At 38.0% G+C, this 17,220-nt stretch overlaps 1 protein-coding gene across 4 annotated transcripts in view; it reads right to left on the minus strand.

Annotated features, from left to right (window-relative positions):
- Positions 1 to 16,044, minus strand: part of Scamp1 (secretory carrier membrane protein 1) — a 103,979-nt gene extending 87,935 nt beyond the window's left edge. For all 4 annotated transcript variants that reach the window (XM_076857091.1, XM_076857089.1, XM_076857092.1 and 1 more), the window contains exon 1: positions 15,861 to 16,044. In XM_076857091.1, the coding sequence (XP_076713206.1) occupies positions 15,861 to 15,917 (57 nt within the window). In that variant the 5' untranslated portion in view covers positions 15,918 to 16,044. The remainder of the gene's footprint in view (positions 1 to 15,860) is intronic.
- Positions 16,045 to 17,220: the final 1,176 nt, after the last annotated feature.

Here is a 17,220-nt window from a genome sequence, read left to right on the forward strand (position 1 = left end):
AACTTTCATTTTTCAAATGCATGTAATGCCCAGATACTCAAGTATCCTAAAATTTACCTTCCTTTTTTTAAACACTTTTTCTTTTAGATGTTGATGGACCTTTATTTTATTCATTTTTTTATTTATATGCAGTGCTGAGAATCGAACCCAGTACCTCACATACACCAGGCAAGTGTTCTAACACTGAGCCACAACTCCAGTCCCTATTTAAAAAAAAAAAAAAAAAAAAAAAAAAGTATAACTTAGTACCCAAAAGACCCAAAATGAAATCATTCTTCAAATGTTCCACTTCCAACTATTGTAACCAAATTGTACTTGCGTCTTCTGATATTAATCCAGGCTGAAAGTTAACTGACAGTTTGACAAAATCATTGTCTCAAGTAAACAGAGTTTGCTTCTAATCCACTTGGAATCTTTCCTAATGCAGTATTAGATGACAAAGCAGTAGAGTCTGTGCAGGATATGCCAAGGCTGAGAATAGATTTAGGAAGTAAAGAACTGATATCTTTGAATTATCACATAGTTAATGTTTCAAGTTAATTTCAATAATTGTGAATGGTGTTAAAAAGTTTACAGCCTCTAAACTGGGAGGAGTCAATAGAACTGAAGATTTAAATAATGAGTGATCTTTTTAATGCCTATTAAGTATCCAATATTTACTAAAATTATTTCCAATCCTTGTTATGATCCTTCTAGTTGGTTGTACAGTTTCATTTTCAGAGAACGAAGCTGTAATCTTAAAACAAGTTCAGGAAACTTTCTCAAGGTCAATTAGTAAGTCTCAGATAAAATTCAAAACTAGGACTTTCTAATGCCTATATACATTTTTTCTATTGGATAAACTAAACAGAGGTCACCACCATAACAATTTCAACAAAAAAAGACAATGGTTGAATTGATTGTAAATGATTGCAATACTTTGTCAAGAAAATGTTATTCTTTTTCTTCAACAAAATCAAAATGAAATTATTTCAACTGACAACTTGGTTTCTTCTAGGGCAGTGGTTCTCAAATTTCAGTATGCACTGGAATCATCTGGAGGCCTTGTTGAACTCCAGGTTGGTGAGCCTCACTATGAAGGTATCTTTTTTCTAACTCAGAAGGTCTGGGATGGTAACTGAGAATTTGCATTTCTAACAAAGAACTATTCTGAGATAGTCTTATTTTATTGGCTTACAGGAACCTACTAGGCTCCTGTATTTTATTAACTTTTAAATAACAAGTAAGGCATTCTGCATACACATTAAGGCTATATCTTTATTTCATTAGTGAAGCCAAAGCTAGTCTGCCAGCACTTTAGTTATACCACTTAACATCACAGTCATAGTTCATTAAAAACCAGATGCATTATGAAAATGAGTATTTTTAAATAAGAGAAAAAGTAAAACTTTTCCAACTAGTATAATTAGCTTTTTAAAAATCTTTAATATCAATTTCTTTATCAAACCCATCAGGGTAGTGTATCTTCACTGTATTTTAAATGATTTTCTACATGGATGATTGTGCACAGCCACATATCATGTATCCATTATAATCTCTCTTAGCATATAATGCTTAAATTTCAAGGTTAGCATGCAAAACCTTGTATATCTTGGGTACTTTCTCTGTAGTAGAAAGAACACTAATGGAGGAATCAGACACTGGTCCTAACAATGACTAGTGACCCTAAGCAAGTCACCTAAATTTTAATCTCACTTTTCTCATCTTTAAAACAGGTAATTTGATAATCACCCTGGTCAGCTGCAGCTCTGATATCTTGTGCTACAGACTGAATATCATGCTTGGAAAGTTAACTGCCTGTATTCAAATCTCAGTTCCAAGACCAAGAAGGTGTAAACTTTGAACAACCCTTCATACTTCACTGTACATCAGGTTTTTTAATCAATAAAATGGATCACATGGCTGATGAGGCACTACATGTAAAGTTACTGCGTGTGGAAAAGACTTAAAACCTGAGGCTGCTCTCATTATGACTGCTTGTGACTCACTGAGAATTCAATAAAGAATAACCAATACATGAATCAGCCAAAAACAATAGCCACACTCATCTTCTAAGGAAAACTTTTCAGAAGCAGTTCTTTGTTCAACTTTTGTGTCTTGTGACCCTCTAACCACAGCAACAGATGACTGGACGAGGAATTGGCCTCTGTACCATCTTTAGAACCGACATGAGGATGACTGGCAGGCCCCAACAGAAGTAACTCTAGATTGGATGATGCCTAACCAATTCAATCAGATCCTTTTTCTTGAGGAGATGGAATATGAAACATTAAAAACAGCTAATTACTATTAGTAGAAGCTGACACCACCAGTCATGGTAGAGAGACCAAAAGAAGCTAAGTCATAAAAAGGTGATTAGAAAAGGAGCAGAGAGCAGCAAGTACCGCATGTGAAGGGAACAGCGATTAGTAGAGTTGTCAGTAAGTCACCAGAGCAAAGACAGAGCCCATATACACAGTTACTGTTCTGCCATTCCGACTGGTGAGAAATGGCAGCGTGAAAGCAGTTTTCACAAAGTCCTGCAGTTCTTCAGACAGCAGCATGGAGAAGAAAGGAGGAAATGTGAAAGGGGCAAAGGAGGAAACGCAAGGTGACAGAGATCAATCTCCACTTGAATCAGTGCATCTCAACTTTTATGCTTTAAAAATACTGACTTCACTTGAAAATGGCTTCCACCGCTTGGCATGAAGGAGGTCAAGTAGGAAGAAAGTTGGGACTGAGCAAACACCCTGTAAACTCCCAGAGTCACTTTTGTTACACTCAGAGATGGACCGTGTTGGACTTTTTTCCCTCCTCAAAAGTGTTTATAATAGGGGTTGGGGGTTGTGGCTCAGAGGCAGAGTGCTTGCCTTGAACATGGGAGGCACTGGGTTCAATTCTCAGCACCACATGAAAAAGTAAATAAATAGGATAACGCCATACTGTCCATCTACTACTACAAAATTTTTAAAAAATCTTTATAATACACTTGGATCTCTTAAGGTATGTCTTTAAGCCTTAAAATCAGAACAGATAGAACGAATACTCTTTATCATTTTGTATTCCATTAAAACTCCATATACAGGGCTGGGGTAGAGTACTTGCCTAGCATGTATGATGTTCTGGGTCTGATCCCCAATGCCACATGAGAATAAATAAATAAATAAATAAGATATGTGTCCACCTACAACTAAAAATATTTTTTAAAAAACTATGTACAGTGTTTGCTGCCATCCTATATTTAAATAAAAACTGTGAGAGATTTTAATAAGTAAAAACATTTACTGATCACTAGTATACATACTGATCCCCAACATACTTATGATTAACAACTGCTATAGATTACTGCTTAATTTAACTCTAGTTTCACCTTCTTTTTATTCCCCCTCCAATTAAAAAAATAATAGAATACAAATATAACTCTAATCTCTGTCCTTTTATTTCCATGACACTTTTATAGTTCAAAATTTATGCCACCCTGACAAAGCATATCTGCAAAACAACAACAAAAAACCCTCCTTGTATCAAAGCTTCATCTCCTACCACCTTTTCTTAGGATTATCCTAACAAATATCCCTTTATCTCATAAATTCAACTGCTTCATCAGAATACCACATCTCTATATTTCAAGTCTCATCACTTTAAAATATACACAAGCAAAACAAACAACAAAAAACATTGTTTTAACCAAGTCACCCTCAGGCTACTATCAGCTGCCTTTCCCACTTCCTTTCAGTCCACTTCGCCATTTCCCCCTCCTTCACCCTGGATCAAGCTGCCAGCATTTCTCACTTATAAACTGCAATAGACTTCTTACTAGTCTCCCTCTCATCCTTGAACCCTTTCCTAGTCTATTCTCCATAAAGAGCTCAAATGCTTTTCAAGATATAAGTCTATCCATGTCATACCTATGGATTTAATTAACATATTTTAGGCCTTTAAAAATTTTTAAATAATAGAGAATGGACAATGAACAATTGGTGAAATCACTTACAGGGTGGAGACTGCAAAGATGGGTAAAGTCACATCCTTTGCATAAATGACAACTAAGGAATGTAGACAAACTTTAGATTGGAATAGGACATTCAATTGACATTCTTTCATCACACATACTTTACTGCTGCAGTCTGGCTGGGCACAAATCACAAGCCACTCGAGCAGGAAGGAACAAACTTTATTTCTGAATAAAGCACACTCCACACACGCTACCCGGGAACTCTCCCGAACGCCACCCACGCCTGGCTTCTCCAGGAACACCCCAACCGGAAAATCCCTAATCCCCATGAGAACTCCAAAGTAGCAGGCCTAGGCAGACAGTAAAGGTCTAATATACAATTGAATCAATCCAGCATCATCTTAATGGCTCACCTCTCAACCAATACTATTGGTAAAATGCCAGAGGCCATTCCGACTCGCTGTGGCTCCCAGCACTTTACAGTGTGCAAAAGTCATCTACTGTTATTATAATTGATAAAGAAAAAAATTTAAGATGTCCTAAATTTAATTATTTAATCACAAAGGCTGGAGGGTGGAGAGAAAGAACAGAAAGTCAATCAGTTAACAGTAATAGGCCAAAGCAAAAAATAAATAAATCTATTCCACATTCCTGAATGTAACTTAAATTCAATGTACATTCAAACCCAGGCTGCTGGATGACCAAGCATCATCAAATCCTGCTTAATAAACCCCAACCAATTCAGCAGCAACAAATACTCCTTATGGACCATCCTCCTATCCTAAAACTCTCCCTGCTTCTCATTATCCTTCCCTCTTATCTATTGTCAATAGAGGCTCAATATAAATAATTTATGCTTCCCTTCTCCAATTTTTCATTATAAAAATCTTCCTGGCTTGTGGGTCCAGTGGATATACTTCCAATTATATCTAGCCTTGTTCTTTGCTACTGGTAGCTTCAGGATCTTGTACTAGGACCAGTCCTCCTCAGTTTCAAGAATTTTGCTTTAACATAATATATTTTATTCATCTAGACCTATCCTGAACAATATGGTGGTCAGTAGCTCTTAAAACATAACTAGTGCAATTAAGATGTGCTAAAAGTATAAAAAATACCAGATTTTCTATTTCAAAGATTTAGTACTTATTAAAATAATACCATGTAATAGTTCTAGTCCAAGTCTGTCATTCCTGAGTAAACTGAAATATTATCCTGTGTCTGAATTTCTCTATCCATAAATGCCTTCTGTCTTGGATGCTACACTTTGGGGAATAGAGGCTACAAAGTGAGTAATGCCTCTTTGTCCTTTAAGACAGCTTAGGCAGCACCTTCTCAGGAAGTTTTTCTCCTGCAATATGAAAAACGTGCTACTTTTTTTTTTTTTTACCATAAAGGCATTTATCATGCATTATGTTTCCCAACTAAAGGGTGGACTTATTGACATAAGGGACTTCTCATCTTTGTATCCATAGGGACTCTCATAGAGTTTGACTTTGGGAGCTCCACATATATTTGCTAAATAAATATCCTTCTCTGTTCCACTGCAATAGTAACAAACTCTTGGAGACAACTGAGCTCAATCTTTTTTAATCTCTGTACAGTCATAATCATTACACAAAATTTTAAATAATTATGAAGACAAAGACAAAGTAAACTGACAAACTCTCCATTTTAAGTATAATGATTTGTAAAAATTGAGAATATGCTTTGCTTGCCATTGTCAGAATATGACATTAAGTCCATTCAAATCTCATTAATTATATAATCAAAACAACAGAAATTTAATGGTTTGCTGGCAAATGTTAAGACACCACTGAAGTAAAGGGTCCTGCTATTCCAAATTTCACTTCCTATGTTATGGCACCAAGTCTGAGCTACATGAACTACATACAGAAAGGATAACATGTCTAAAGCCAGGCACAGTGGTATATACTTGTAGTCCTAGATACTCTGGAGGCTGAGGCAGGAGGATCACTTGATCCCAGGAGTAGAGGCCAGCCTGGGCAACACAGCAAGCAAAAAAGAGGAGAGAGGAGGGAGAGGAGAGAGAGGAGAGAGAGGAGAGAGAGGAGGGAGAGGGGAGAGAGGGGAAAGACGAGGGGGAGGAGGGAGGAGGGGGAGGAGGGGAAGGAGGAAACATGTCTAAAGATAAAGTGGTGGCAAAACCCCAAACACATGACTTCTTACAGAAACCAGTAAGTGGGCAAAGAACTGGAGATTTAGATATTTTCAAAATGTCTTATATCTGTAGTAAATTCTTAAGGAATATTTTTAAAATAAATTAACTTTAAATAAACAACCAGTACTTCTTACCACATAAAGAAACTAACTCAAAATGAATCAAAATCCTAAGGTATGTGTCACAATCATAAAACACTTAGAAGAAAATATAAATGTAAATCTTTACTGAGTTAGACGATAGTTTCTTAGATATGGCACTAAAAGTACAAGCAACAAAAGAAAAAGGAGACCACTGGATTTCATCAAAATTAAATTTTGTGTCTAAGTGACTTTCATCTAGAATAAAGAACTGTTAACAGTTCTAAAAAGGCAACACAACTTTAAAATGGGCAAAGGGTTTGAATAGACATTTCTTTAAGAAAATAGACAAATGGCCAGTAAGCACATGAAAAGATCATTAGCCATCAGGGAAGTATAAATCAAAACTGTAATGAAATATCACTTTAGACCTAAGTAGGATGGCTTTAATAAAAAAAGATAGTGTTGGCAAGAATATGAAAAAAAAAATAGAATTTTCACACTCTGCTGGTGGTCATGAAAAATGGGGAAACCATTTTGGAAAATAATTTGGCAGTTACCATATGACCTACCAATTCCACTCCTAGATATATATCAGGCATGCATCCACACAATATCTTGTACAAAAATATTCACAGTAGCATTATTAATAGTTTCAAAAGTGACAACACAGGTGTATATCGCTTAGTGAGTAGACAAATAAAATGCAGTATATTCATACAATGAAATTTTATTTAGCAATAAAAAGAAATGAAGTCCCGACTCATGCCACAATATTGATGAACCTTGAGCAGAAGTCAGCCTAAAAGAATATATATTGTATGATTCCACTGACACAAAATGTCCAGAAAGCATACCAGTGGTCATCTAGGCCTAGAAGGATTGGGTGGGAAATATGGCATGACTGCTAAAGGGCATGGGGATTCTTTGCAGGGTAAAGAAAGTATTCTCAAAATTATGTTAGTGTTGATGGCACAACTGTAAATATATTTAAAACCACTGAAGTCTATCCTCTAGATGGATTAATTATATGGCTTATGATTATATCTCAGGCAATCAGATGTAATATTTCTTGAAAGAACTGCTGCCAAATAGCAATAAATCCTTAGGTCTCCCAAATCTAAATACCAGCTCGCTCCTGCCTTCATTAATCAAATAGGTATGCTTCTTAGGGAGGAAGTAAGGAGAGATGGGAGTAGAGGATGAGCAATCAGGGACCACACTGACACCACACAGTAGAGGCTTTCCCCTAGCATTCTGTTACACAGAATCACCAAAATATGTTCTGAAATTTGAGCAAGTGGTTAGCTAATAGAGTTAGATGTCCCAATAACAATGCATTGAAGTCTACAGACAAAGAAAAAGGCTGGTCATGTAGAACAGGAAAATATTGGGTCATGTGTGTGTCCAACTGACACATGAACTAAATCACCTTTAAAGTCAGTATGCTTTGACAGGTAAAGAGACACTGAATTGAGATCCTAAAGGTGGGAGAACAGTAGAGCCCTCCCACACAAACTATTGACAGATTTCTGTACAATAAAGCTTGTTTTATCATACAGAAACCCCATTTATCTTGCCTTTTAAGACATTTAAGTAGTGGAATACTATATACACACACACACACACACTCCGCCAAGTCCTCTAGGCCTAGGTAACCATCAGTCTGGATGTTTCATATCAATGGAATCATGAAATTTGTAGTGAAAGACTGGCTTTTTTCATTCAGCATAAGGTATTAAAGGTATCATTAAAAATGTCAAGCAAAGACATGAACAAATTTTAAAAGATCTCAATAGTTCACTTGTACTATAGGCAATCTACTTTTAAATATAGTTTTTCCACCAGAAAGCAAGTTCAGGCGGAAATGTTCATAGAATGTTTTCTTATAAACTAATATTAAACGATGACCAATTTTCAAGGTCAATATTTAGAATCATAGTACCACTAAATCCAAGCATTCTCTATAACAATGAATCCATGGGAGTGGTGGCAGGCTGGGGGGCAGGGGCACGGACCATTCATTGTAAACCCAGGGATTTATCTTCTGCTAGCCCTCTGACTTAAAAAAAAAAAAAATAATCACAGCTTCAAAAACTATTAATTCAATTCAAATATAAAAGGAACACTAAATGATCTTTTCAAAGATCTCTGACATTAAGTAACCATGTGCAGAAGTCTCCCACATTTCAGTGAAACCTATATTATAAGGTGATTTGTCAAAAAATAAAATAAAATATATTAGTTATCCTCAGTTCAAGTTGCGATACATAATAGCTTCTAAAAATCCCTGAGCTTTGTAAGGCAACCAGTAATTTGTATGGCTTGTTTTTGTTACTATTTCTATTAATACCAAAAAGTTTCAAAGTTAATAAAAATTAGAGTCTGCCTTAGAAAATGCAGGCAATTTAAGGATGAAATAAACAATAAATAATCATATGTTACAGCCAGAAAATCTTGCACTATTATTTATTTTCTTTCTGTTATTTTAAGAGAATTTGTCCCCCAACCCCCCAACATTTCTTATAGTTCTTTGGAATCAAGACAAATAACAAATACTAGAAACAGCAAAGATACCAAATGAAGTAATTTACCTAAGGTCACCTAAGCAGCCTGGTTCCAGAGCTCACCTTTTTACCTACTTACTCCCTATGCAAATCTCATTTACACCTTCCCCTAATTCCCTATAACCCTAGACTAAGAACACATAAATAGTTGCCTGCAATATGTAAAGCTCACAGAACATTTTCTTATACACTCAGCTCTAAGTGGTTGTTAGCCTATCTTGGGAGTCAAATCTAAATATTACCATTAAAACTCAAACAAAAAGCATCTATTACACTTCTTTTATACTTAGGGAATATATGGCATGTTTATAACACACTACTTACTTATAAGCAATTCACTAAAATGTATGACTCAGATACCAAAAATTAGGCACATATAAAACCACAGGTCTGATCAAATCAGTCTAAAAGAAACATCAACATATTTACCAAACAAGTATCAAGAGCTCTAGGAAAAAATGTCAAACAATGATAAAATTATACCTAGCATATTATCCCTTGGTCATATTCCTGATGCTTTTATCTCAACACCTACCACTTTGATTTGTCACCACTTTCCTCATATTCCAAATTACTATGTGAAGATTTTAGTCATCATTAGAGGATTCTCACAGGTAAAATGATTGAAAAGTATACAACTCCGTCACTAATTATTTCTCTTGGAGAAAGTGGAACTTTCAGTACTTCCTATGTATGTAATGTTCCCACAATATACATTGTTTTCATTGTTTGACAAGCAAAAACCTTAATAGCCAGGCATAGTGGACTGGAAGTGCAGCTCAACATCAGAACATGAAGCCCTGGGTTCAATCCCCAGTACTGGGGGGTGTGGGACTTGCTGAATATTCTCATTTTTGCTTTCAAATATCTGAATTGTGTTTTCTTCTACTATCAGTCAAGTTAAAATTATCAGTATCAAACTATCACAGATCCTTTATTTCTAGTTTTATCTCTCCAATAGTCGATGCTTAATCTCACCAATACTCAAAATATACCAACACTTTGTAATATCCACTTGTTCTTTGATTGATGAGTTTGAGTTCCAATGTTTTTGCTGACATATAAAAATATATTCTGTAATTCACTTGTATTTTGTAAAATAAACAGAAGTGTTTCTTTTTAAGAAAGTGTTTAAAGAAAAGGTTAAGTATCGAGTTAATGTTGGTAAGTTATTTATAATTACATTCTAATAGTAAGTGTAACACCTATTACATTGTTTTTTTTTAAGTATTAATGTATATAAGGATTTAAAAGTGGTTGCAACACAAACGCTCGCAATGTCAGAAGCCAGATAAAGTAATATATACTCTGGAAATACCCAAATACCTGTTGAGTAATTAAAATTTCTTACAACTCAATTTTTAAAAAGCTGAACAGCCCACTCTAAAAATATGCAAAAGATCTCAATAGATATTTTACTAAAGACATGAAAAGATCCTCAATATCATTAGCCATCAAGGGAATGAAAATCAATATAACAAGATTCCACTCCACACTGACCAGGATGGTTAGAATCAAAACCAAACAACAACAAGATGTTAGCAAGGATGCAGAGAAATTTGCAACCTCACAGACTGCTAATGGGAATATACAATGGTGTAGTCACTTTGGAAAAGGGTCTGACTGTTCCTCAAATAATTAACCAGAGAATTACCATATGAACCTTCAATTACATGCCAAGTATATGACCAAGAGCCTCTGAAACAGATGCATGAATATTATACCAGCATTATTCATAACAGCCCCTCTCATAATGAGAATAACCCAAGTTTCCAGCAACTGATGAGCTTCCTCCCTCCACCCCTGCTGGAGACACATTAAGTACAAGTTTCACCACAGAGCTATACCCTCAGCTCAACGTTACTAATTCTTAACAGGACCCAAAGGAAGCAAGCTAATAAAGGGGTCATTTATTACAGGGGAAAAAAAAGGACCTCTCAGATAACAAAGTCAAAAGCAGAAAAAAACCAACAGATGAGAGAACCATTTCCAGATGACAGAACTGGGTCATAACCAAGGAACCTCACTGCCCCCCAAATAGGGGACACTAACAATATGTGCCTGGCTAGATTTCAGAACTTCTCTGGATCAGCATTTGCTACATGCCTTCTACTCCTCCTGTTTTAAGGGGAGGGTCTATGGAGGTTATCCTGTACCTGTATCACCATGCTAGAGGGGGTGTGTCTTTTCAGTTCACAGATCTCTATCAGCTAGGCACAGCACTCCCTTCCAGAAGTGGAGTCTAATCTTACCCTTCCTTTTTAAATATGAGATGACCTTGTGCTTTTTTTTTTCACTAACAAAATGTAGCAGAAGTGACATATGACTCAAGAAGTCTTGTAGTTTCAGCTCTTGTCTTCTTGGAACACTACTACTATTATCTAAAAAGCCCAGGCTATTCCCAGTAAAGAGGCCATATGAAAGAAAATCAATCTGCCCCCACTGATGCCTCCAGATAATGAGTAGGCCCTTGAGTGAGTACATCTTAAACTATCCAGTGAAGCATTCAGATGACTGAAGCCACATGACTGACTCTAGGCAAAAGCATTTAAAACACAACAATTAAACACACACACACACACACACACACACACACACAAAGAACCTTCCAGCTAAGTCTAGCTTAAATAACAAAATCACGAACCACTGAATTGCTTTAAAACCACATTTGAAACTGTTGAATACCAACAGATAACTGAGATAGTGGTAAATAAAATAATTGTGCATCTTAAAATGGGCAGCATCTTAATTCCAGGGCTCCCAATCTTCTGACTCAAAATTTTAAATTGGTAGAAAAAGAGCAACATCAGCTTCATGTAAATGTCACTATAAATGTAGTAAAATAAAATGGATGACATCCTTGATGTTATAAAATGAAAACAAGTGGAGGCATAGTCTTGTGTCCCCCAAAATTCATATGTTGAAAGCTAAACACCAAAGTGATGATGTTAGCAGGTGGAGCTTTTGGTGATTAAGCCTTCCCAGAATGGCATTAATGCTCTTAAAAAGAAGGCCCAGAGAGCTACCTTTCCCTTCTGCTATGTGAGGACACACAGAAGGAACCATTTATGAAAATCAGGTTCATATCAACACTGAATCTACTGGCCACTGGATCTTAAACTTGCAGCCTCCAGAAGTGAGAGCAATAAGTTTCTGCTATTTATAAATTGCCCAGTATAAGGTATTTTTATTATAGCAGCCTGAACAGATAAGACAAATGATTAGCAACCTTGAATTATGGGTCAGTTTTTAATGGCAAGGTTTAAAATTGTTCAACTAAATTCTTTAGATGTCACTAAAATTACTATAAGCTAAAACATAACATAAATGAGAATGGTAAATTTCAGGCTATTTTTAAAAGACATTCTTATGGGATATGTTCTAAGACATTACAGATACCAGAAATGGAGATTTATTTATATATATATATATATATATATATATATATATATATACACACACACACACACACACACACACACACATACACACACACACACACAAACCCATGATAATATTTAATTTATAAATTAGGCATAGTAAAAAATTAACAATAACTAAAAAATAGAACAATCATAATATACTATAAAAAAGCTTATTTAATATTTATGAATTGTTTGCTTCTGAAATTTTTTCATTTAATATTTTCTAAAAGTGGTTGACTGCCGCAGTCTGGCTGGGCACAAATCATGAGCCACTCAAGCAGGAACAAACTTTATTTCTGAACTCCCTCGAATGCCACCCAGGGCGGCCTTCTCAGGGACACACCACACACTAACTGGAACTCCCTCCACCAGAACTTCACCAACCAACGGGAACTCTCCAGGAGTACCCCCCCCCAACTCCAGGAGAACTCAAAAGTACTGGCAAAATGCTAGGCGACATCCCAACTTGGCTGTGGCTCTCAACAGTTGACCATGGGTAACTAAAATAGGATGAGGGGGACTACTCTATTTAAAAAGCAGAATTACTTCTTAAGGCCAAAACAAAATGGACATTGTGCTCATATTTAATCACATTCTTCTATTGGGGGGCTCCAGATAAAAAACAAGAATTTTGAAGTCAGAAATACAATGGAATACACATTGTGCCACCAACAATGGACTGGTAATCCAAGAGTGTTGACACCAATTCTATACTACCTACCCATGGGTGAACAAACTGCACTCATTCTGGCCCTTAGTCATACATTTTTATCCTGACTTGCAGAAACCAGTATAACTAATCTCTGTTGGTTTTTGAACTCTCCCTTTACAGGCTTGTGTGTCTCCATATTAGACTAATATCCATTAAGGATAGAGATATTTCTTCAAAACTTGTTGAATGAACGAGCAACTGAACAAAAGAATAAGGAACATGCAGCAATTGTTAATACAAACTTATTATATAGAAAACATTTTTTTCTTTCAAGCTTTAAAAACTACACTTAACAACTCCAGAATGGATTTTCAAACTTCCATACAATTATCTATTTATTTCAGAATACTATAGTTTTTCAATTACTTCAAGTTTCTTTATGAATAAAAACATTCAAACTTCATAAAGCCATTTACTATGACTAGCACCACTGGAATAAAGCAGGTGATCCAAAAAATAAATAGAATGAATTGAATCTAGGAAGTAACAGGCAATAAAATCAAATAAACCACTGTAGTCATATCACCTAAAAGGATTCTACTCAGAAATCATTTTATGACATGACTCAAATGAAGATGTTTGCACAAGTGTTCCTAAAATAATGGTAAAGCAAAAGTAATGTTAAGGAATAACAAAATGATTATCAAAACTGATTTAATCAAAAGTTAGAATAGATAGCAAATGTGAAATATCAAACAAGATTTGAAAAGAAGGATGATCATAAGGTAACACACATATGAATCTAGGAACTATTTAGCTTTAAGTAGAGAATATAAAAAATGTTATTTCAAAAATCACTTTTATGGCCTGTGCGGTGGTGCATGCCTGTAATCCCAGTGGCTCAGGAGGCTAAGGCAGAAGGATCACGAGTTCAAAGCCAGCCTCTGCAATTTAGCGAGGCCTTAAGAAACTCAGCTACAGCTTGTTTCTAGATAAAATATAAAAAAGGTTGGGGATGTGGTGAAGCACCCCTGGATTCAATCCCCGGTACCAAAACCAAAAAAAAAAAAAAAAGATCAATTTTACATAGAAGCAGAAGAAAAAAAAGTATGTACTACAGATATAAACTTTGAGCAGGGGCAGTTGTATACAAAATAGAAAAAGATCATTCGGAAGATGTATACAACTAAGTCTTCTTTAGACCTAAATTATCTATTTCTTAAAGCATTTCATGTACTTGAAAAATCATTGTTCCCATATTCAAAGAAAGCAAAGTTTATAATTTTATATCACACTGAATGTATACTTAAAACTACTTTTTGGTTTAGAATTACTACAGTAACAATACGGATGTCAGAAGAGGCAAGTGTCATGGCAACATTAGATGTCACAAAAGAGCAGTCGGAGCTAAGACGACAATATCTTGCCTAAAAAGAGAAGTTAATATGAAATGAGCCATGATATCTATGACTAAATAAAAAATAAACAGCCCCAATGAGATATCTGACTTAGGAAAAGCTAACCGGTTCTTAATATTATACCTTCAAAATATTTTAAAATAACACCCATTTGGCAAATTATGAAATGTCTCTTTAGGAGGTCTATGATTTCAGAATAACTTTTTTTTCCCCCACAGCATAGAAGGAAGTCTAACTACGACAAAACTTCTGGAGGGAAAAGTTCTCCTCAAAAATGCAACCAAATCATCTTTTACAAAAGTTAAAAGTTACAGGCCAGTTGTACTAAATTTTCTCAAATGGCATTAGAGGCAAGAGAATAGTGACTGAGCACTTCATATTTCTATAAAGTAAGTCAAATTGTTAACTATAACTAGGATCATTTCATTAAAATAATCCTTTACGAAATTATCAGGCCACCATCAAAACAGGCATTTTTTTTTTTTCCCTCTTCCTGAGTTCTCCACAAGAAATAAAACCTGGAATAAGAAAGATATAAACCAGAAGTGCCACTTGTGTGACCACACATTAAAGTTACTATTTTGTGACTACAAATTAAAGCTACTAAAGCACATGGTCAGGGGAGATTAATAAACAACCAACAGTTGGAAACATATTACACTTTCTAAGATTTACCCTCATTAAGAAATCCAGAGCACTTTTCTAGAGATAGTTGCATTTAAGCCCAGATAATGAATATTTTAGCTGCCTTTCTTTGCCGGTTTTTGTGCCAAGCCCTTTTGAAGCTGGGGATGATTAGGTCGAATCCAAGAAGGAAAGCAGCTCTTGCGGGAAATGGTATCTTCAAACAGCCCAGAACACCAGTGACGCACTAGGAGCTTGGAAAATATCCCGTCCTTTACCTTGCTAGGAGCAGCTAGGTAGGAAGATGTCGACCACGTGCACTATTGTTTTCCAGATATGTTTATTTATTTTTAACTTCTGCTTTGATATCAGTTCCCTTAACCTCAATCTAATAGGGGGAGGCGGCATGGCAGCGCCGCTGGTGGTACCTGGGCGCAACAAGAGTTTAAATAATAAACACATATAAATATATTTTTTAATTGCAGCATACTCAGTACCCTCATCTCTTGTCCAGACTTCTGCCATCACCCCAAGCTGGTCTTCTTCGACACTGCCGCTTCCTTGGGTCCCCATGACAACCCCACCCCAGGGCGGGCCCCCTCGGCAGCCTCCTGGCCCCTGCCTGGGCCTGCCAGACACACTTGCCCAGCAAGTGACTGCTCCACCTGCCCTCGGCCGCCACCCTCCCAGCTCCCAAGAATAGGATGAGGATCCTTCCCGGCGCGCGGGCCCAATCCCCGGAGAGGGCAAGACCCTCTTCGGCAGGTGACGTGGGGCGGGGCAGCCGACGCAGAGCTGGGGAGGTTCCAACCCAAACCTCAAAGAGCGTAGTGGGGGGCCAGGTACGACCCCCAAATGGGGTGCGGCCGCCCCGATCCCCTCTTTGGCCGAGGGACAGGCACAGGGGGCGCGAAGGAACTCGTTTGTTGTCACAAACAGCGACGCGTCGTGGGGGTAAGAGATGCTGGGGCCGAAGCTCACCTTGAAGGGGTTGTTGAGATCCGGATCCGCAAACGGGTTACTGTCAAAATCCGACATCTCTCTCGCGCTCGGCGTCACCCACCCGACCCAGGCGCAGAGAGAGAGACGAGGCGAGGCCGCCGCCCCCCTGCGCGCTCACGTCGCCGCCGCTGCCGCCGAGCAGATCCGGGTGCAGCTCGCGGGGCCACCCAGCCGGCCGTGCCACTGAGCATGCCCGGTGCGACGGGCTCCGGGCCGGCGGCACCGCTCCCGCTCGCCGTCCCGTTCCTCCGGGCCTGGATCCCACGCTCCGGGCTTTGGCTAGGATCGAGGAGGGAGCAAGGGCGGAGGGAGCCGGGAACGGAGGGGGAGCGAGAGTGACGCGTCCCACACTCCAAGGACCGAGTGAGACGAGCATTGGGTCTGGCTGAAAGAGATTATATTAGCGTGGATTTGAGATCGGATTCCTAAGACCCACCGTGCCAGACTTTAAAGAAGAGATAGTGTTCTGTGGGGAAGAAGCACCCTGACCCCACTTGTCAGGTTGGGGAGGCGGTCTGGGACGCGGCCCGCACACCTGGGGAGCCAGTGACCGCGGCAGTCAGGGAACTGGAGAAACCTCGGCAGCTGTCCCCAAAGAACTGCCGCGGGTCGCAGCCCTCGATAATGAATTTTGCGCACGCCTGACCAAACCTGGGAATCCTAGTCTCCCATTGTCGTGCCCCCCCCCCCCACTCATTCTAGGTTGCTTCAAAATCATGGAGAACCATCTCGACGATCCGAACTTGCTCCAAGGAGGTTTGGGAAAGAAATGAGACGCAGTACCGGGCCTTAGTACTTCGCATCCACCCCTACCCGCCAAATGATGGCGTGGGAGCTGGAGAAGGAAAGGAGAAGGGGGCTCGAGTCCTGAGATCAATGCCTCCAAATTAATAGGAGTGAAAGATAGAAGCCAGGTTTTTGTTTACTTTCAGACATTTGAATGTAAAATATACACCTCTTGATTTTTTGCTTATTCTCATCCCAACGTCAGGAATGAGATTAGCATTTGCATGTGTAAGGAGTACTTTTGTGTATATTGAGCCACTCCTGAACTTTGTTGGGAGGATATCGCTTTCCCCACAATTGTCTTCCTTCCGAGCTGACATAAAAGCACTCAGATGAAGCTAGTGAGAGCCAGAATTAGTTTGACTTTCTAAATTTCTAAGAATTGGCAGTATTGGGGTGGGAGGGCTTACACTATGCAAAGTCACCTAGGAAATAATACTTTCTCCTCAATGTGAAAACACAAGCTGGAAAAGAAAACACACTTGCTGTAATCCGTCTTAGATAGGATCCAGGTTGGCATAACAAAGCAGCTTCTCCTAGGCAGTGGGACTGA

Source organism: Callospermophilus lateralis, chromosome 5, assembly GCF_048772815.1.
Source record: "Callospermophilus lateralis isolate mCalLat2 chromosome 5, mCalLat2.hap1, whole genome shotgun sequence".
NCBI classification, from domain to species: domain Eukaryota; kingdom Metazoa; phylum Chordata; class Mammalia; order Rodentia; family Sciuridae; genus Callospermophilus; species Callospermophilus lateralis.